We start from the raw sequence: 23,200 nt of genomic DNA, 5'->3' as shown, positions 1-23,200 counted from the left end.
TGCACCGGCCGCAGCGCGCCAGCTGTGGCGGCCATTGAAGGGTGAACCAACGGCAAAAGGAAGACCTTTCTCTCTGTCTCTCTCTCACTGTCCACTCTGCCTGTCAAAAAATAAAAATAAAAAAATAAAATAAAATATATGTGTTGGACCATTGCTGTGGCACAGTGGGTTAACATCCTGGCCTGAAGCGTCGACATACCATATGGGCACCCGTTTTAATTCCGGCTGCTCCTCTTCCGATCCAGCTCTCTGCTGTGGCCTGGGATAGCAGTAGAAGATGGTCCAGGTCTTTGGGCCCCTGCACCTGCGTGGGAGACCCAGAAGAAGCTCCTGTCTCCTGGCTTCAGATCTGCGGGGCTCTGGCCGTTGCGGGCATCTGGGGTGAACCATCAGATGGAGGATCTCTCTCTCTCTGCCTCTCCTCTCTCTGTGTAACTGTGACTTTTGAATAAATAAATATTTTAAAATAAAATATAATAAAATATATGTGTTTATTGGGGCCAGTGCTGTGGCATAGTGGATAAAGCAGCTGCCTGGTCTCCCACGTGGGTGCAGGGGCCCAAGGACTTGGGCCATCTTCTACTGCTTTCCCAGGCCATAGCAGAGAGCTGAATCAGAAGAGGAGCAGCTGGGACTCAAACCAGCGCCCATATGGAATACCAGCACTGCAGGCAGCCAAAGCATGTTTTCTCTAAGTAGCATTCTCGATCTTCCAGGTAAGAGGCAAGGGACAGAGACCAAAATCTTGAGCCTTTACTGCTATTGACCAAGATGTGCATTAGTAGGGACCTGGAATCAGAAGTGGAGCCAAAATTCAAACCTGGGCATTCCAATATAGAGTGTGGGCATCCCAAGTGACATCTTAACTGCTATACCAAATGCTCATCCTTCATGGTACATTTCTAATTGAAGGGGCTGGATGCCTATTACCATCTTTTTAATTGCATTTCAATTAGGAAATTTGTGAATTTAATATGGAATATTAAACCCCAAATACTAGGTCTATTTTTAGAAAATGCAGCATAGAATGAATGTTTATATAACTGGGGGCTGGTGCTGTGACCGAGTGGATTTAAAGCCCTGGCCTGCAGCACCGGCATCCCAAATGGGCACCGGCTCGAGTCCCAGCTGCTCCACTTCTGATCCAGGTCCCTGATAATGCTCCTGGGAAAGCAGTAGAAGATGGCCCAAGTGCTTGGGCCCTTGCCCAAGCAAGGGAGATCCAGAAGAGGCTCCTGGCTCCTGGCTTTGGATCAGCTCAGCTCCCACCATTGGTGCCTTTGGGAGTGAACCAGGGGATGGAAGAACTCTCTCTGTAATTCTTTCAAATAAATAAATATTTAAAAAAGATTATATAACTGAAGTTTGTATTTTTTCTTCTTTTTGAATCTGATGCACCTTAAAGGTTAAAATTTCATACTTATTACCGTTGGCATTTTAAATACTGATCTCTACATTACAGAGAACTAGTGACACTATATTGTGTTGTAAGTACAAAGAGAAATAGAATAGTCAGCATTTGGGAAGAAATGAGATAAAAGACCTATATTATACAAAGCTATTTTATTGGGAGCCACACAGAACTCAACTTGAAAAAATAACACATTTTTAAAGGTTGAGTTTTATATTCAATGCACTTAATCATTCACTTTTAATTTGTACTCAGTGTTGCAGTTCAAGCAGCTTTACCACTTTTGTTAAAATCAATTTCTTTAAAATGTTGACTTAGGGGTGAGCATTTGGCCAATCTGTCAAGCCACTGGCATACTCATGTCCCACATTAGAGTACTTGGGTTTGGTTCCAGGCTCTGACTTCTGATTTCAGTTTCTTGCTATTGTGAATCCTGGAAGACAACAGTGATTGTTCAAGTAGTTTGATCCCTGACATCCATGTGAGAGATCAAAATGGAATTACTGGCTTCCAGCTTTGAGTCCCCAACCATTGCAAGCATTTGGGGAGTGAGCCAGCAGATGGGGGCATATTCTCTCTCTCTCTCTCTCTCTCTCTCTCTCTGTCTTAATAAATCTCTTGTTTCTGTCTCTCAAATATATAAATAAGTGAATTTTTTAAAATGTGGACTCAGGCTAGTGCTGTGGTATAGCAGGTTAAGCCACTGTCTGCACTGCTAGCATTCCATATGGGCACTGGTTCGAGTCCTGGCTGCTCCATTTCCAATCCAGCTCCCTGTGATGTACCTGGGAAAGCAGCAGAAGATGGCCCAAATGCTTGGACCTCTGCTGTCCTTGTTGGCTTCAGCCTGGCCTAGTCCTGGCAGTTGCAGCCATTTGGGGCGTGAACCAGCAGATGAAAGATCTCTCTAATTCTGTCAAATAAATATACAAACAAACCATCTTAAAAAGTGAACTTAAAGACAGTCAATAATGAAGTTAAAATCATCAGATAATAGACAAGATGATGATTTCTTTCAGATAGCCATGTAGCAATCATATAAGTTATTCCGTACCAATTAAAAGCATTGATCAGTTTCCCAATTTTATGTGATACTTAAGACATGTTCAAACTCACAGGATGTGTTCAATAAGTGCTTGTTATTTAAACATTGACATAATCTTGTGCTAGAGATCACATCTTCATAACTCCCACTACTTGTGTTTCCTTCTGTCCATATTACTGTGCAAAAAACATTCTTGAAATACATGCATAGTTTTTCTCATAGCACACACTTTTATGAACTTTTTGAAGACCCCTTATATTGAGATGCTTACACAGCTTTTCATCATTTGCATCTACTTTATTTGTCTAACTTCTTCCTCTGTAATACCTCAGCACTCATCTTCCATTCTAGCCAAGCTCATCTCCCTGAACATATTACCATATTCATTCCTGGCTGTAAACCTTTTCTTGTGTTTCTCTTTCCTGGGGTGCCCAGATATTTCCCCGCATTCAGATTCTGTACATCTTGCCCACCTGTGCCACAAAGATTTTGCAGCTGTTCCAGGACCAAGTAGTCTTTTTTTATCTGCAGTCCTGGGACATTTCTTCTCATTTGGCTGGTACTTAATCAAACACAGGCAGTTCACAGCTGGCAATATGTTGTGTTCCGATACTGCATTTCTCTGCCAGCTATTGAATGCATAAATAGTTTCCCCCATAAAATAAAAGATGAATAGCTTTCTAGGGCAGTGCACAAAAGTTCACTTAATGCACATACGTAAAGCAAGCATCAGGTACTGATATTCAGATTGCAATAGCTACTTAAAATATTGTTTTCTCCAGTAATGTATTTAGGAAGGCGTCTCCCTCTGTCAGTTCTAAGGGTGCCTCTGCAGGTTCCTCCTCCTTCCTAATTTGTCCCTGTTTCCTCAGTGACTTGGGAAAACCTTTGATAACTGCTGGTGCAGTGAGAATTTTGTAAGAAGCTTTCTGCTTGCAAGAGAATGAGTGGAACAGGGTGAGGATGGGGTAGGACCTGGAGGGAATGTTCCTGGTGAATAGAGAGTTTGTGTTCTCCTTTTTCCCCGATACCACCCTACTCCAAAACTATCTCTTTACTCTTAGACTATTACAGTCCATCTGCATAACCCCCTCTGCCATGCTTTTCTTTATTGTAATCTCACTATTCTGTAATCTATTGCCTATCACAATTAAGGTTTTCCCAAACCTTCATGTTTATAATTTCACTCTGTGCTCTTCAAAGATTTCTCCATTGCTCACAGCAAATGTTGATAATCCTAGCTGAACATCGGAATTACTTGGAGGACTTTTAAAAAGATAGATAGATAGATAGATAGATAGAGATATAGAAGATATAGATATAGATATAGATGCAGAGACACCCACACTCCATATCAGAGTGCCTGGGTTCAAGTCCCAGCTCTGTTTCCAGTTCTGTTTTCTAGTTTTTGTACATCCTGGGAGGAAGCTGATAATGGTTCAAGTACTAACTCCCTGCCACCCACATAGGAGGTCCAAATTGAGTTCCTAGCTCTTGGCTTCAGCCTGGCCCAGCCCTTGCTGTTGCATGCATTTGTTGAATGAACCAAAGGATGAACAATCTCCCTGTCTTCTCTCCCCTTTACCCTCTCTCTACTTCCCTCCCCTCCCCTCTCTTTAAAATAACAAATTCTAAAAATACAAGTACTTGACTCCTACTGTAGTCTTTCTGAGTCATAATTTTGGATAGAGGCCCCATTTATTGAATCTCCCCAAGGTATTTGGATGCACAGCCAGGACAGATAATCAATAACCTCTAGAATGAGGTTCAAAAATCTTAGCATGACATTCCAGTCCTTCTATGTTTAGAAGATTTATATTCTAATCCCAAGTTCTGTCATTAGCAAGCCTTGGGTAAGTCACTTCCTCTCTCTAGGTGTCAGTTTTCTCTTCTCTAAAATGAGATTGGTGCTTTTTCTGTTAAATGTTTCCATTCCAAATTAAAGATGGTTCTCAGCCACTTTTAGTAAATACTGCATTTTGTTTTATTTTTCCCATCCACTGATTCATACTTCAAATGCCTGCAACAGGAGCCGGCGCTACGGCACAGCAGGTTAAGCTGCATCTTGCTGCAGCAGCATCCCATATGGGCACTGGTTCAAGTCTCAGTTGCTCCACTTCTGATCCAGCTTATTGCTAATGTGCCTAGGAAAGCAGTAGAAGGATGGCCCAGGTCCCTGGGCCTCTGCACCCATGTGAGAGACCCAGAAGAAGCTCATGCTTTTCTTTTTCTCCTTTTAAAGATTTGATTATTTATTTGTGAGGCAGAATTACAGACAGCGAGAGAGGTCTTCCATACACTGGTTCACTCCCAGCTCTTGGCTTCAGCCTGGTCCAGCCCCTGTTGTTGCAGGCATTTGGGGAACAAACAATTGGATGGAAATTTGCTTGTTCTCATTCTCTGTTTCTGTCCCTCTGCCTCTCACATAATAAAAAGAAAAGAATGTTACTTTATTCTTCCAGGAAGTTAGTTCTAATATATTTTTATTGTTTGAGCTCTGTTATAGTTTCATTATTTGGGGCTACCAGTTTTTAGAAATACATTGAAATATGATGAGGTAGAACATATATCATTCACTTGAGGCATGTTTTGTTATTTGGCTTTTTCTGGTAACACCTTTGATGTATTTTCTCATGCAGATGACATTATAATCCTTAAAAATATAGGACTCATAAAAAAGAAAGAAGATAGACAGATCGATGGAGGTTCAAGATGGCGATCATACTCTCATAAGTATCACTTGCATAGAGGTAAAGTATACTAAGAATCACATATGGTAAAAAAAGAGTCTGAAATTTTTGTGAGTTCGTAGGTAAGTAATTCAAGAACCTGCAATGATGTACTAAAGTTGTATTATGTTTTCTTTTTCCTGGTCATGGACTCATACAGGGCTGGTTAGAATTTATGCTATGTCAAATGGAAAACAAATTTTTTAATTTATTTTTATTTTTTTAAAACTTTTACTTAGTAAATATAATTTCCAAAGTACAGTTTATGGATTACAATGGCTTTTACCCCCCCATAACTTCCCTCCCACCCGCACCCCTCCCATCTCCCGCTCCCTCTCCCATTCCATTCACATCAAGATTCATTTTCAATTATCTTTATACACAGAAGATTGATTTAGTATATATTAAGTAAAGATTTCATCAGTTTGCACCCACACAGAACATAAAGTGTAAAATACTATTTCAGTACTAGTAATAGCATTAATTCACGTTGGACAACACATTAAGGACAGAGATCCCACATAAGGAATAAGTACACAGTGACTCCTCTTGTTGACTTAACAATTTGACACTCTTGTTTATGGCATCAGAAATCTCTCTAGGCCCTAGTCATGAGTTTCCAAGGCTATGGAAGCCTCTTGAGTTCGCTGACTTCAATCTTATTTAGACAAGGTCATAGTCAAAGTGGAAGTTCTCTCCTCCCTTCAGAGAAAGGTACCTCCTTTTTTGATGGCCCATTTTTTTTTACTGGGATCTCACTCGCAGAGACCTTTCATTTAGGTGTGTGTGTGTTTTTTGTTTTTTTTTTTTTTGTTTTAGTTTTTTATTTATTTATTTTTTGTCAGAGTGTCTTGGCTTTCCTTGCCTAAAATACTCTCATGGGCTCTTCTGCCAGATCGGCATGCCTTAAGGGCTGATTCTGAGGCCAGAGTGCTGTTTAGGACATCTGCCATTCTACGAGTCTGCTGTTTATCCCACTTCCCATGTTGGATCATTCTCTCCCTTTTTTATTCTATCAGTTAGTATTTGCAGACACTAGTCTTGTTTGTGTGATCCCTTTGACTCTTAGACCTATCAGTGTGATCAATTGTGAACTGAAATTGATCACTTGGACTAGTGAGATGGCATTGGTACATGCAACCTTGATGGGATTGTATTGGAATTCTCTGGCACATTTCTAACTCCACCATTTGGGGCAAGTCCGATTGAGCATGTACCAAATTATACATCTCCTCCCTCTCTTATTCCCACTCTTATATTTAACAGGGATCACTTTTCAGTTAAATTTCAACAGCTAAGAATAAATGTGTGTTGATTACAGAGTTCAACCAATAGCATTAACTAGAACAAAAAAAAATACTAGAAGGGATAAAGTATTAAATTGTACATCAACAGTCAGGACAAGGGCTATTATATGTGTTACTTCTCTAAGGGAGGGCAGGATGAGCAATCAGAGATGACACTACTGCTTTACATGTCTCTGAAACTGAAATAGCATTTATTAAAGTAGTTTATCTTGCTGTTGCTACCTTAAGTATTAAGCCTTTTTTCTATAATGTGAAAGAAACATTATGGGCTGAGAGTGCTTTGAACTTGCTTACAAGCCTCTCTGATTAGTACAATCCTTCAGTAATAGAAGGCAATACAGGAAGAGCATGGTTGATACTCTGGACATCATGACGTCCAGATTTTGAAGAAAGGAATGTTATAGGATGAGAACAGGGTAGAACATGAAGAATGTCCTATGTTCCCCTGATCGCATTGGACAATGTGGTGTGCATAGTTTAATGTGATTGGGCTGAAGATTGCCATAGTAGAGAAGTTAGCTCAACAATTGAGTCTCCATGGTCTGATTAACAGGTTGGACTCACCCTGACCTTGTGCATACTTTAAGCCCCTGCCAGTTGCTTACTCAGCTTCATTACAGTCTTTGGCTTAGCCAAAAGAAAGTGGCTTAGCCTGTTCTGAGAACAGGTAGGATGGTGGTTATAAGAGCAAAGAAGCTAAAAATGGTGACGTGGCATTCTCATGCTCCTAATCAAACTTAAAATAGATCTTTGTAAGTGTTTTAGAGATTAGAGTCTTTGACAGTCTGTTAAGCTGTGTCTTTGTATTCAAAGCAAAGAAGACAATTGAGGCAACTATCAACATGATTATTATAAAGCAAACAGCTTCTCTCTATTTCTCCTTTTTCTATTCAAGTATTGCTTCAATTAATTTCAGATAGTATTCCCAACTTTGGTATGTAGAACCAAATTTGAGGTATTATACACAGAGAAAATGTCACTGTTGAAATAAGTAAATAGAAATAGTATGGCAAAGAGTGTTCTCAATTTCAGAGAAACTTCTAGATGATATTAGAATAATAAAATATAAAAAGTTTTGCAAAGCCCAGTGCATGGCTTTGAAAAAATTAGATCCTATCTGTGATTACTTTAAAATTTACTGTATATGAGTGAGATAGTAATTTTTCCACTCAATTATTGTTTATAGCTATTGTCTATATTCCCACTAAACTAGGGTCTTTGTGCTTTTTACTTGTTAAATCTTTTATTCAGTGAAGTATTGAGCTTTTTTCTGTAATGTAAATTTAAAATGTTATCTCAAAAACTGAAAGAAAGGGAGAAAGAAAGGGTGAGGGAGGGAGGGAGGGAGGGATTATCATTATGTTCTTAGACTTGTATTTACAAATCATGTTGAATCTGTTAAAAACTAAAAATTTTAAAATTTTTTTAAAATTATTTTAAAAGATCATAGTACTTTGGAAAGACATTGAATTTACTGACTGAAAATACAGAAAATAATTATTTTTCAAAGGATACCCAAGATTCAGAAACAACTTTGAGGACAGAAATCATAATAAAATATACCATGAGATGTCTGGATTCAGATTCGGACAAAACCTTTTAAACAGGCTGCCTTCAACTGAGCAGGTAAATAAATACCAAAATTTAGTTGATATTAAAGAACCCAAATTTAATGTATTTCTAAATATTTAATTCTGTTGAGAACAGCGGTTGTTTCTTAGTATTTATCTGTAGTGTCTTAAACATTTTTTTTTTGCTATTTTCAATAGTTACTTAAATTTTGAATTTATAAAATGCCAAAATAAACAATTGGTTATTGTGATTGTACATTATCATATTTATCTTCATAGTGAGTCTTTGAAAGCTGGAAGTCACATGAAACTAGATTTGATGCACTCTGGTACAATCAGGTGGGACAGACTATAATTACAAATTCATTTCATCTAAACTTTTATGGTTGAGTCAGTCATGGGATAGGAATTTTATATGTTCTCATACCCAGATTCACAGGTTAACATTGGTGTTAGTGTGTCTATTTGGCCTATTCTGAAGTGATTCTTCTTAAAATGTTATATAGTCATTTAGTAAAAAGCAAAAAACAACAGAGACCTTAAATCATTTCTGTCAAAGTATGTAAATGAAAGTTGTTTATTTTGAAGAAGTTAAATTGATTGAACATACATTGATTCGATGCCTATCCCCTGCAGGCACTATGGTATCAGAACAACCTGCTTTAAATAGTTTATGTGGCAGTAGGAGAGAAAGAGAATAAATTGATTTTTTGAAAATATTTATTTATTTATTTGAAAGTCAGAGTTATACAGAGAGGCAGAGAGAGAGAGAGGTCTTCCATCCACTGGTTCACTCCCCTGATGGCCACAATGGCCAGAGCTGCACTAATCCAAAGCTAGGAACCAGGAGCTTCTTCCGGGTCTCCCCACGCAGATGCGGGGGCCCAAGGACTTGGGCCATCTTCTACTGCTTTCCCAGGCCATAGCAAAGAGCTGGATAGGAAGTGGAGCAGCCGGGACTCGAACCAGCACCAATAAGGGATGCCGGCACTGCAGGCCGCTGTTTTACCCACTACAGCACAGGCCCCTGAATAGTTTTCAATGTTGCTTTGTAATTCTAGTAAGTTAGTTTTGTACTTCACAAGATTTAAATCTTAATATCAGGAGAACACAAGTTCATTTATTCAAAATTCTTTTAAGAGAGTTTCTTATTTATAAGGAAAGAAAACTAATGTGCATTTCATTTTCAGAGGGTAGGATATCTGTAATACACAAGTTTATGAAGATAATTCTTAAATAATCAATTATAAAGATTGCAAGTTCCTTTGGAAGGGTACTTGGGTGCATGTGGGTCTTAGGAAATGGGTCCCAATCCTATATTTCCTGCTAATCCGCTGTGCTCCCAACAACAGTCACACAGAAGGAAGAAAGAGGTACATGTGCATTCTTCCTAGCTTACTTGTTCAGGTTTCTCAGTAGAAATGCTAGAGAGTGGCTGTGCCTTCATGCTTTAGCAAAGCAACTAACTTTTGGTAATTTTTAACAGTTTTCTGTGCATAATATTCTTTATGCTAGTACTGTTCCTGCTATTTAGCAGTTTGATTCCAGCTTCTAGTAGTGTGGTACTAGAAAGTTAATAATGCTAAAGCTATGGCATGTTTTGTTTGCCTGGCAACATATACTAGTGGAAGGTTTGATTTCTCTGTGTGGTCCATATGACTTGTTTTTTAATGTCATAGAGATTTGTCAAAGTTTTCATTATTTCTATTTGGCTGATTGACTTCACTGTCCATTTGTTTTAAAAACTGAAAAAATAGAAAGGCTGAGTTGTTGTCAGCTTAATTTATTTGAACAGTATTAAGCCAACCTTCTGCTTCTTTATAGCTTTCTTTTCCCTTACTTGCTTTGCTTTTTGCTCTAAAATTTGGTGTTAATTTATATTGAGGATACAGGTTTTACTTTGATGTTCATCAAACAACAAAAAATAAATACTGAATACTTTCCTTTGATAATAAGGATTTGTACTACAAAATATTGTTCACTATCCTGTCAGTTACAAAGTCATAGAATCTGTTGTTTAGTAAAACATAGATCCAGAAAATGCTACATACAGCATGACTTTGGAATATATTCAAATTCTTAAATAATTTCCCATATTTTTTTCTTTGTTAAGGTTTTTTTGTTCATAATGTTCTTTGTACCAACGATGACATGGGGCATCAAAGCTATTCTGCAAATTAATATTTAGCTGCCCATAGAAATGATCTTGAAAATTGCCATTAACTTAATCAAATCATCTAAACATCTAAACATGGGTATATGTTTCATTTATTTTGCATAATTGGGGTCCTTTGCAGGAGCAGTACAGTGACAACTATAATTTCCATTTGAAGAGGAATTACCATCAATCAGAAGGACATCAAGACTACACAGAAGGAAACAGAATTGGAAGAAACGAATTAGAGGGATCTAAATACCATTTAGAGCGACCTTATGTCCCTGAGAGATATCATAGCCAATTAGAGATATATTATGGCAATTCTGAGAGATTTCACGACCAATACCAGAGATTCTATGGCCAATATGAGAGAGCTTGTCAACTAGATTGTTATTATGGCCATTCAGAGAGGTTTTATGGTCCATTTGAGAGATACCATGGTCCATTTGAGAATTATGACCGATCAGAGATATATGGCCAATCTGAAAGATACTATGGCCAATCAGAGAGATTTTATGGTCAACCAGAGAGATTTTATGATCAGTCAGAGAGATATTACAGCCAGTCAGACAGATTTTACGGAGACTATCCTGGCCAATCAGAGAGAGGTTACGGTTACTCAGGGAGATTTCATGGTCCCTCAGAGAGATGGTATGGTCCGTCAGGGAGATTTCATGGTCCCTCAGAGAGATGGTATGGTCCGTCAGGGAGATTTCATGGTCCATCAGAGAGATATCAAAGATACTCATCATTAGGAAGATTCAGAATGCTACGCAAAACCGAGTTCAAATTTGACAGGTAAAAGCACAAAAAATAATAATTAGTACAATGTGTTGAGTGATGTGGAAATATACAAGTATGCTTTATGTGTCTGTATTATCTTTATTTTATACTATATTTTTTGTGACAGTCATGTATGGAGACAGATATATTAACAGAATGGAGGTAATATAGATGGTATTGATATTGGTTTTTCAATTTGCTGATGTCCTGTAGCTGTCATTCAGTTTTCCATGATGTCCCATTAAGTTGTTATATCTAGGTCTATTTTCCCTGGCAGAACCTTTCCTACTGTGCCTTCCCCACAATCAGAATATATGGATGGACTCAGTGTCCTGTTCCCTGGGGACCTTCCAACCCGTAGGCAAGCTAATCCAACAACCAACTATGCCAAATTGATAATACTCAATATAATTTATGATAGTGAATTTCTGTGTTTCCCTCCTATCTTCTTCCTGAAGAACTCTCAGTCTTTAGCAGAAAAAATGATAGATGTGTCTTTTTAGCAACTTAACTTTTTTGCTTTATTCAAGTCAAACCAAGGGGAAAGGATGCCTATTCTATGCATAAATGCAATACTAACTTCTGAATCTATTAGACTACACTATACCTATATATTCACTATGCCCTTCTAAAACTATTAGGGTATGTCTAACAACCAAGAAAACACAGAAATTTAAATAGTACTGTGGATTGAGTTTTCAAAAACACAAGACATTTCTATGGCAATTTGTTGGGTTGTTGAATAATTTTTTTACTTTGAATTTCTCAGTAATTACCTTGAGTTTGCATTGGCTATAAATGTTTATTCAAATGTTGTAGCTCAAGTTAACTATTGTACAGAATCCTGATTTCAGCTGCAAAAACTTTTTACAAAATATGTGTGTGGGTCATTGTGTATGCAGGTTTTAAGGAAAAAGGCCCTGTGCTACTTATTAGCAATTTTTTTTTGTTTTCTTTTTTTCCTTTTTTTATTTAGTAAATATAAATTTCCAAAGTACAGTTTATGGATTACAATGGCTTCCCCCCCCCATAATTTCCCTCCCCCTCGCACCCCTCCCATCTCCCACTCCCTCTCCCATTCCATTCACATCAAGATACATTTTCGATTATCTTTATACACAGAAGATCAATTTAGTATATATTAAGTAAAGATTTCATCAGTTTGCACCCACACAGAAACACAGAGTGTAAAATACTGTTTCAGTACTAGTTACAGCATTACTTCACTATGCACAACACATTAAGGACAGATCCCACATGAGAAGTAAGTACATAGTGACTCCTGTTGTTGACTTAACAATTTGGCACTCTTGTTTATGGCGTCAGTAATCTCCCTAGGCTCTAGTCATGAGTTGCCAAGGCTATGGAAGCCTTTTGAGTTCGCCGACGTCAATCTTATTCTGACAGGGTCATAGTCAAAGTGGAAGTTCTCTCCTCCCTTCAGAGAGAGGTACCTCCTTCTTTGATGGCCCCATTCTTTCCACTGGGATCTCACTCGCAGAGATCTTTCATTTAGATGTTTTTGTTTTTGTTTTTTTGGTTTTTTCTTTTTGCCAGAGTGTCTTGGCTTTCCATGCCTAAAATACTCTCATGGGCTCTTCAACCATATCCGAATGCCTTAAGGGCTGATTCTGAGGCCATAGTGTATCTGCAATTTTTTATAGCATGATTTGTTATAAAAGGTTAAAATGTTTTTAATACTAGTGGTGGGAACTTATATTTCTGCACTTATTAGGGATTTCCATGTTTTATTTTAAATAGTTTTAAATAGCATAATAATTAAGTTAAAGCACTTAAAATTACATTTATATTATTATCCAGTAACATTCCTGTAATTTTGCAAAAATGTTTTCAAATATCAAATGAACAAGTCTGTTCAGATTTTTCCTTTACCTTTTATTCTTACAATATTTTATATCAGTACAAATAAATAGGACTTGAATGGTTAAGGGTAGAACTATCAGATGTAGAACTATTATTAAACAACATGTACAGTACAGAAAAGTCATCTATTTTTTAACTGATCTTTTGGGAACTCATCTACTCCACAGCATTTTATTCGAATATATGTAATTTGACCAGATAGGTTTAATAATATCCTCAGAACCAGAATTTCCTTCTGTGCCACATATAAAATGAAGAATTCGGTAATTTCATGCCCCTACATAAAAGGTACTAAGTACATTTCTTTTTTTTTAATATTTATTTATTTATTTGAAAGGCAGAGTTACAGAGAGGCAGAGACATAGAGAGAGGTCTTCTATCTGCTGCTCACCCACTATGCCACAGCATGGCTCCACCCCCCTTTTTAAAATTTTTTATTTATAAGTACATTTCTATCTTAAGTCAGTCTAGAAGCCCAACATGATCCTAATAAAAGTCAAATTTGCATTGGGTATAAATATGTGAAATATAACCATCATACAGAATCCTGATTTCAACTATAAAATTTATTTCGAAAATGTATGTGTGGTTTATTGTGTCATGCAGGTAAACAAAATAGGATATCATAGATAGAAAACTACTTAGGAAGATTTGTAATAAGTATTTTCAGTTTTAAGAAAGCAGTCATACTCCCAATAAAAATTCTGAACAATGTATGTTACAAACAAGGTATGATTTGGATTTTTTTAAAAGATTTATTTATTTATTTGAGAGGCAGAGAGAGACAGAGAGAAAGGTCTTCTATCTGCTGGAGAATGGCCCAATGACCAGAGCTGGGCCGATCAGGAGCCAGGAGCTTCTTCCAGGTCTCCCCCATGCAAGGCCCTGGGCCATCCTCTGCTTTCCCAAATCATAGCAGAGAGCTGGATCGGAAGTGGAGCAGCCAAGACTCGAACTGCCACGGTATGGGATGCCGGCACTGCAGGCAGTGGCTTTACCTGTTGTGCCACAGTGCTGACCCATGAATTTGGATTTTTAACTTCCCTCAAAATATCTCATAACAATTTCAGCTTTATGTCTCTTTCCTGACATGGTAATTATATTCACATTCAGATGCCTTCTTGGCTGAATTGATAGAGATAACAAAAACTTTCTTTTGTACCCTTACTAAATAAGAAAAGGGCTTGATTTCATTCTTCTGCATATAGATACCCAATTTTCCTACCAAGATTTATTGAAGACTTTCCTTTCCTTCATTGAGTGGTCTTGGCACCCTTGTTAAACATCATTTGATTATATAAGTAAAGTTCTCTTCTAATCCAGTGGACTCATAATATGGTACTGTTTTTATTGTGACTTTTAGAAATTGTGACTCTTACAACTTATTTCCTGTTTTTTAAGATTTGTTTATCTGAAAGGCAGAGTGACAGAGAGAAAGAGAGGGAGGGAGATTTTCCATCCACTGGTTTACTCCCCCAAATGGCTGCAACAGCAAGGGCTGAGCCAGCCTGAAACCTGAATACTGGAACTCCATCCTGATCTTCCGTGTGGATGGCAGGGACCCAAATAGTCTTTAATTTCTCTCAGTAGTGTTTTTGGTATATAAGTCTTTTCACTTCCTTGGCTAGGTATATACCTAATTATTTTGTTCTTTTTAATGCTACTATTCATGGAATTATTTTCTTAATTTCCTTTTTGAGTTCATTATTACTGTATAGAAATGAGGCTGATTTTGTGTTTTGATTTTTGTATCTTGCAATTTTGCTGACTTTGTGTCTTGGCTGTAACTAACTGGCTTTTTTGATGTGTGTCTTTAAGGCTTTCTACACAGAAGATTATGTCATTTGCAGACAGACAAAATTTTCTTCTTCCTTTCCATTTGAATTATTTTACTTCTTTTCTTGCCTAATAGTGGTGCCTAGGATTTCCAATACTGTTTTGAATACAAGTGATATAAGTACACGTTTGCCTTATTCCTGATCTTAGAAAATTGAGTATGATGTTAGCTGTGAATTTTTCATAAATGAACTTTGTTAGTTGCAATAGTTTCCTTCTGTTGAGAGTCCATTGTTTGTTTTTGTCTTGAAAGGGTATCGAATCTTGTCAAATCCTTTTTCTCCATCCGTAGGAATGACAGTGTCCTTCCTTCTGTTCATGTATATTAACATTGATTTTTGTGTTTCAAACCATTCTTACATTCCAAGAATAGGTCCTACTTGGTCATGGTGTATGATCCTTGTAATGTGCTGTGAATTTGTTTTACTAGTGTTTTGTTTAGGATTTTTGCAACAATATTCATGTGGGATATTACACTTTTCTTGTATCTTTCTCTGACGCTGGTATCAGGATAATGGTTGCTTTATAGAGCTTGTAAATGTTTCCTCCCTTTCAGTTGGTGGAAAAGTTTCATGAGGCAGAATTCTGGTAGAATTCTCCAGTAAAGCCATTTGATCTAGGGCTTTTCTTTGTTAGGTTTTTGATTACTAAATCAATTTCTGTTCAGACTTTCTATTTCTTCATTATTCAGTTTCAATAAATTAAGTTTCTAGGACTTTATAGATCTATCTCCTAGGCTAGCCAATCTTAGCAAACAATGGTTCATAGTACCCTCTTACAGTTCTTTTTATTTCTATGACCTCTCTTGTAGTATCCCTTTTCATTTATTTTTTATTTTTTCTTAAGATTTATTTATTTATTTGAAAGGCAGAGAGAGAGGTCTTCCATCTGCTGTTTCACTCCCCAGATGGCTGCAATAGCTGGAGTTGAACAGATCTGAAGCCAGGTGCTTCTTCTGGGTCTCCCACGTAGCTGCAGGGGCCCAAGCACTTGGACCGTCCTCCACTGCTTTCCAGCACTGTAGGTGGTGGCTTTACCTGCTATGCCACCATACCAGCACCCTTTTAATTTCTCTTTTTTTAAATATTTATTTATAGGGGATGGCACTATGGTGTAGCAGGTAAAGCCCCTGCCTGTGGTCCTAGCATCCCATATGGGCGCCAGTTCGAGTCCCAACTACTTCACTTTTGATCCAGCTCTCTGCTATAGCCTGGGAAAGCAGTGGAAGATGGCCCAAGTCCTTGGGCTCCTGTACCCACGTGGGGGACCTGGAAGAAGCTCCTGGCTTCTGGCTACAGATTGGCCCAGCTCCAGCTGTTGTGACCATTTGGGGAGCGAATAGCAGATGGAAGATCTGTGTCTGCCTCTGCCTCTCTGTCTCTGTCTCTCTCTCTCTCTCTTTCTCTCTCTCTTTGTGTGTGTGTAACTCTGCCTTTCAAATAAATAAATAAATCTTTAAAAACATTTATTTATTAATTTGAAAGGCAGAGTGACAGATCTTCCACCCACTAGTTCACTCACCAAGTGGCTGCAAGTTTAAACAGGTTGACAATTATAATGTGTCTTAGTGTTATTCTTTTGAATACATTCTAATTGGAATTTTTGAGCTTCTTGGATCTGTATGTTTATCAGTCTTTATGTCATCAGATTTAGGAAGTTTTCAAGTAAGCTTTCTGCCTCAGGGTACTCCTTGGATTGCTATAATGCATGACTAGTCCACTTAGTAGTGCCTCATTAAGTCTCTTAGGCCCTCATTACTTTTCTTTGTTCTTTTTTCCTTGATTATTTCAAATGGCCTGTCTTCAAGTTTGCTTATTTTTTTTTTGGCCTAATCAAGTCTGATACTGAACCCCTCCAATTTATTAATTCAATGATTATGTTTTTCCGTCCCAGAATTTCTGTTTGGTTCTTTTCCATAATTTGTATTTCTTTGGTGATATTCTCATTTTGTTCATGTGTCATTTTCTTGGTCTTATTTAGTCTTTTTTTTTTCTTTTAGCTCATTGAGTGTGTTTATGGAAGTTATTTAAAATTCTTTGTCAGACAGTCTATGGATCTGCATTTCTTTAGGGTAGTTTTTTGGAAATTTCCTTTGTTCCTTTGTTTGGGCTATGTTTCCTTCCCTTTTTGTTTGTATGGTTTATGAGTTTTTGCTAGAATTTGGGCATTTGAAAAAACAAACATCTCTTCCAGTCTTTGCATACTGACTTTGTGCAGGGGAAGATCCTTACCAATTAGTTCAGCTTGACATTGTTTCATTCTCCTTATAATCTGCCTGCCAAATTACTGCTCAACGTGCTGCTTGCCTCAGCTTTCAGTGACTTCCAAACTTTGGTGCCAGTGCTGTTAGTGCTCTGAGTCAGTTGAGACAGAAAACTTTTGTTCCTATCTCAAAGGAAAGAGCCTTGATATGAAGGTTTCTTTCCATGTACACTGCACCATGCTGCATAGGAAGGGAGGCACAAATGAGTGTTCCAAATGCTGTAACTTTAATTACTCCTTTCATTGGAATCCCTTCTTGGTTTTACAGTGGCCTGGGTGCTAGCTGCATCCTCAGCTGGTTGCTAGAATTCTTACAGAAACATTTTGGTTACTATTAACTTGGTATCTTTATGTGGAAAGGAGAGCCTGCCTGTAGCTTCCTAGTTTGCCATTGTTTTAGTCTTCTTGGGCTTCCATAATGAATTACTATAGACTGAGGTTGCTTCAACAGCAGGAATTTTTCATAGTTCTGGAGGCTGAAAGTCCAAGATCAGCTTGTGAACATGGTGAGGATTTAGTGAGGGCTTTCTTCCTAGCTTGCTGATGGTCCCTTCTCACTGTTTCCTCACATTGCAGAGAATGAACCCTATTCTCTTAGTCTTATAAGGACACTAATCCCATCATGGAGGTCGCACCCTCATGACCTCATCTAAGCATATTTGCCTCCCAAAGGCTCTACCTTCAGATAGCATAAATATATACAACTATAAACTATCAATAACTTAGAAAAATATTGCTTAAAGACGTATGTCTTTCAAATTAAAAGATTGCTTTTTACATTATCATCCTTTATGATTAATAACAGGTATTTTGTGACAAACAGAAGGAATGATTACATTCAGAGAAAGATGCAGCAAAGGAATATGAACCGCAGGGTAAGTGTCAGCACTTTATAACAGAATCTAGTTGTTTTTATATATCATTTTCATTTGAATAGACTTACCCTTTGCAGGCTTTGTTTTTTCTAATAGTAAATTCTGGCACCTACTTGTATTGGTGATTACTTTGGTAAGTTTTAAAACCTGTTCATGAATATCAGTGAAACATATGTAGAAGCTACATGTCATAAATGTCTACATAAGTAAAGTTCTTCCAGCCTTATACTACAATTTCTTCCTTTATCTCCCATCCTACCTTATATTATTTAGCCTCTAAGTATGCATTAGACAAAAGTGATAAAAATTGATGCAAATAATGTTTATTAGTAGCATGTGTTATTTTTTCTTTAGACACATATTAATTTGAAAGTCAGGGTGACAGATCTTTTTTTTTTTTTTTGACAGGCAGAGTTAGACAGTGAGAGAGAGACAGAGAGAAAGGTCTTCCTTTCCCATTGGTTCACCCCCCAAAATGGCCGCTGCGCTGGGCCGATCCGAAGCCAGGAGCCAGGTGCTTCTCCTTGTCTCCCATGCGGGTGCAGGGCCCAAGCACTTGGGCCATCCTCCACTGCCTTCCCAGGCCACAGCAGAGAGCTGGCCTGGAAGAGGAGCAACCGGGACAGAATCCGGCGCCCCAACCGGGACTAAAATCCCGGTGTGCCGGCGCCGCAGGCAGAGGATTAGCCAAGTGAGCTGCGTTGCTGGCCAGATCTTCTATACACTGGTTCATTCCCCAAATACCTGCAACAGGTAGGGCTGGGCCAGGCCAAAGACAGGAAATTAAGTTAATGGGATAATATGGTTTTCCACCTAACTTAACTATCTTGAACACATAGTTGTAGGCATATTATACATATTTTGATGACCTCCTTTGTGATTTTATCTTTATGTTCTTTTTTTTTAACTTTTATTTAATGAATATAAATTTCCAAAGTATGGGTTATGGATTACAGTGGCTTTTCCCCCCCAGCTCCAGACAAGCGTGTCTGGATTCAGACCATATCAAGATCTTGAAGGCCGGCGCCGCGGCTCACTAGGCTAATCCTCCGCCTAGCCGCGCCGGCACACCGGGTTCTAGTCCCGGTCGGGGCGCCGGATTCTGTCCCGGTTGCCCCTCTTCCAGGCCAGCTCTCTGCTGTGGCCCGGGAGTGCAGTGGAGGATGGCCCCAAGTGCTTGGGCCCTGCACCCCATGGGAGACCAGGAAAAGCACCTGGCTCCTGGCTCCTGCCATCGGATCAGCGCGGTGCGCCTGCCGCAGCGCGCCGGCCGCGGCGGCCATTAGAGGGTGAACCAACGGCAAAGGAAGACCTTTCTCTCTGTCTCTCTCTCTCACTGTCCACTCTGCCTGTCAAAAAAAAAAAAAAAAAAAAAAAAAAAAAAAAAAAAAGATCTTGAGAGTTTTCTTCTGGGTCACTAATAGCCATAAGGCCTTGGGAAAGTCATTTGACTCTTCAGAATCCCAGTTTCCTTAGCTGTATGTGAGGAGGTTGGACTGCTTGATCTCTAAGGGCCCACTGGCTTTGACATTCTCGCTTCTGTAAATAAAGGCCAAAAATCTGAAATTGAATGTTAGTCTAAGGGGGGAAGGATAAGAATTGTCTCTGAAAATATGGGGTCCATGTAAAATATAGACACTAAATACCTCATGCTGAGCAATGATTTTTGATAATTTGTTTCAACTTTTCCCATTTAGATAGGACTGCAGAAAGAGTCCTACGGAAAGGGGTGCAACTCTAATGAAATGGAGCGCAACTCCCACAAAAGTGAGTGTCACTCCTGCAGAGGTAAGCGCCACTCTCAGGAAGGTGAGCGCCACTCCAGCAAGGGTGACCACCACTCCCACGAAGGCCACTCTCGTGAAGGTGACCGCCACTCCCAGGAAGGTGAGTGCCACTCCCACGAAGGTGAGCGCCATTCCCGCAAAGGTGGCCGCCACTCCCACGAAAGTGACCACCACTCCCACGAAGGTGAGCGCCACTCCCGCAAAGGTGGCCGCCACTCCCACGAAGGTGAGCGCCACTCCCGAAAAGGTGGCCGCCACTCCCGTGAAGGTGAGCGCCACTCTCGCAAAGGTGACCGCCACTCCCGTGAAGGTGAGCGCCACTCCCACAAAGGTGAGCGCCACTCTCGTGAAGGTGAGCGCCACTCCCACAAAGGTGAGCGCCACTCCCATGAAGGTGAGCGCCACTCCCGCAAAGGTGAGCGCCACTCCCGCAAAGGTGAGCGCCACTCTGAGGAAAATGAGCACCACTCTGAAGTAGGTGGACAACACTCTGATAAAAACAGGCAACACTCTGATAAAAATGAGCCTCACTCCGAGGCAAATGAGCGCCACCCTGAGGAAAATGAGCACCTCCCTGAGGAAAATGAGCGCTATCCTGAGGAAAATGAGTACCATCCTGAGGAAAATGAGCGCCACCCTGAGGAAAATGAGCGCCACCCTGAGGAAAATGAGCGCCACCCTGAGGAAAATGAGCACCATCCTGAGGAAAAGGATCAACACTCTGAGGAAAAGGAAAGCAAATCTGACGAATACAATGCAGGAAATGAAGGGTAATTGCAGACAGCTAAATTTAACTTTAATTATTCTTAGGGAAACCTATGAAACAAAAAATGTAACTTCCAAGTAATCTTTAACAACTTTTGTAAACAATCCTAATGCAGAACCAGAAAATTCTTAAGCAAAACTGCTTGATTTCAGTTTTACTCTTGAGATTTTCATGTGTTTTCCTATGGTAGATATAAATGTCATGATATTGTAACCTTCCTTCCTAAAACATACAGGAATTGCCACCTGTACAATTTCAATGCTCTCAAGATTTTTCCTCATTTCCAGCCTTAAATTTTAAAACCGTTTCTGCTCATTAATAGTAACATATACCTCACATGCTAAGTAAATTTCAGTATTCCAGATTATCTCAGTTCACATAATGGAAGACTGCCCAGTGATGTCAAGGAGGAAAAAATTAGTTTCCTCTATCCTTTCTGAGTTCTTAGTTGAGACAGATCTCTATAACAAAAGACAGAAATATAAACAAAGGAAAACAAATTGGAAATTTATTAGCATTTATACCTTCTTTATATGTACCTGCATCTCCTATTGGAATGCCCAGGTTCGATACCAGCTTCAGCCTCCTGCTTATGGTAATATTTAATGCTAGTCTCCTCAAGTGGCTCAAGTGATTGGTTTTGTGCCTCCCACATAGGATATCTGGAGAGTGAGCCAACATATAGGAGTTCTTTGTCTGTCTGTCTCAATTTTGGGGGGTTGTGAGAATGAGGATCCTATTTCTTTGCTGGCTGTCAGCTACTGTCCGCCCTGCTTCCAGAGGCAGTCTGAACTTCTCCCTCTCATGTGGCCCCCTCCATCTGTAACTCAGTAACAGCATGTCATGTCCTTTCACTGTCTGAAACAATTTGACTTCCTCTGTTGTTTTTATTTAAATGATTAGATGAAGCCAACTCAAGTGTATATTGTTAAAGAAAACAGAAATATGACTAAAAATTAATTAGGAAACTAACATCCATTTAATTACTCAGAGCACTCTCATTTTTTTTCCCAAAGCAAACACAGGTTTTGGTCTAGTTGGCTCCTAGTAAGATTAATATTTATAACCAAACCAAAAACCATTGACTTATTTAAAAACATTGATGATAGCCACTCAACTGACAGTATCAAGTAGCCACATGACATTTGGGCTTTTGTTGTATTCTACCTCTGATAGAAATTCTTTTAAACTGTGTAGCCACAATTTAAAGACAAAACCCTTAGGATGGGCATTAGATGCAGCAGTTAAGCCAATGGTTGGAGTCTCCACATCTCCTTGAAGTGCTTGAGTTCAAGTCCCAGCCTTGCTTCTGATTCCAACTCCATCCTAATGTAAACCCCAGGAAGGCAGCAGGTGATGGCTCAAATACATGCATCCCTGCCACCCACATGGAAACCCAGCTTTAGTTTCTGGCTTTTGGCTTCCTCCTGACCTAGCCCCAACTATTGTATGCACACAAGGAGTGACCAGTGGGTGGGAGATCTCTCTTCATGTTTGTCTCGGTCTCTGCCTTTCAAGCAAATTTAAAAACTTGTACTATTTATGTACATGAACAGCAGTTATAACAGGGCAAAGCAAGAACTAGACCTAACAACCACACAGGAGGTCCTATATAAAGCATACCTCTGCAACATGGCAGATGAAAATTGTGGACAGCCAGACTGGGTTTCATATTAATTGCTATATATCCATGTGTTACAGGTACTTTTGTTAACAACTTTATTGAAATAATTTTCATACCATAAAGCTCACCAGATTGAAGTATGGCAATTCAGTGGTTTTTATCATATTAACAGAATTGTGAAAACATCACTATTATCTCGTTTTAGAACATTTGTACCTTCCCAAAAGAAAGTCCATGTCCCTTGGCAGTCACTCCCTACACTCCCTTCCACCCCCAGGCTCTGGCTATTTTCTTTTTCTTTCTTTCTTTTCTTTTCTTTTCTTTTTTTTTTTTTTTTTTGATAGGCAGAGTTACAGAAAGGCAGAAGCAGAGAGAGAGAGAGGTCTTCCATCCGCTAGTTCACTCCCCAGATGGCTGCAATTGTTGGAGCTGCACCAATCCAAAGCCAGGAGCTTGGAGCTTCCTCCAGGTCTCCCACGTGGGTGCAAGGGCCCAAGCACTTGGGCCATCTACTGCTTTTCCAGGCCATAGCAGAGAGCTGGATCTGAAGTGGAGCAGCCGGGACTTAAACTGGCGCCCATATTGGATGCCGGCACTGCAGGCAGCATCCTTACCCACTACGCCACAGCGCTGGCCCTATTTTTTAAAAAATTATTTGAAAAGCAGAGTGACAGAAAGGGAGAGACAGATATCTTTCAATTGCTAGTTTGCTCTCCAAATCCCACAGTTGCTAGGCTTAGACCAGACTCAGTCCAGGAGCCAGGAATTCCATTGGGTTCTCAGATCTCCCACATTGGTAGTGAGGCAAGTACTTTGGCCATGATCAGCTGCCTTTCCAAGGCACATTAGCAGAAAGAGTAGAGGAGCAGAATTTAAACCAAGTACTCCAAATATGGAATGTAGGCATCCCAAGCATGTGCTTAATCTACTGCATTGCAATCACCAGCCCCTCTAGCTACTTTTGTTCCAAAATGCATATAGGCATAACTAACTGTAAATAACAGTAAAACCTGTCGCTCCCCCTCTTCGCGGAGGAACGACACAGGACCCTGTGCTGTTCTTTTGTCTGCTCGGCCCTCCCCGGGTTTGCTGCTGGTTCTTCCCGGGTTGGCTGCCGTCCCTCCACCTCCGTGGAGGGGAGGGCCCCCCTGCTACTTTCCCC

At 39.4% G+C, this 23,200-nt stretch overlaps 1 protein-coding gene across 2 annotated transcripts in view; it reads left to right on the top strand.

Annotated features, from left to right (window-relative positions):
* The window catches only part of LUZP4 (leucine zipper protein 4), a 32,200-nt gene that overhangs the window by 7,042 nt on the left and 1,958 nt on the right, over positions 1-23,200 (top strand). Inside the window, exons 2-6 of one of the 2 annotated variants that reach the window (XM_008272906.5) lie at positions 5,096-5,206; positions 8,003-8,118; positions 10,361-11,019; positions 17,792-17,861; positions 19,559-20,418. In XM_008272906.5, coding sequence (XP_008271128.1) covers positions 5,096-5,206; positions 8,003-8,118; positions 10,361-11,019; positions 17,792-17,861; positions 19,559-20,418 — 1,816 coding nt within the window. The remainder of the gene's footprint in view (positions 1-5,095; positions 5,207-8,002; positions 8,119-10,360; positions 11,020-17,791; positions 17,862-19,558; positions 20,419-23,200) is intronic. The other variant, XM_089323848.1, reaches the window with a different exon arrangement.

The sequence above is a fragment of the Oryctolagus cuniculus genome, chromosome X, assembly GCF_051225735.1.
Source record: "Oryctolagus cuniculus isolate XC-2025 breed Fujian yellow rabbit chromosome X, ASM5122573v1, whole genome shotgun sequence".
Taxonomy (NCBI): Eukaryota; Metazoa; Chordata; class Mammalia; order Lagomorpha; family Leporidae; genus Oryctolagus; species Oryctolagus cuniculus.
This window is presented reverse-complemented; position numbering and strand designations above follow the sequence as displayed.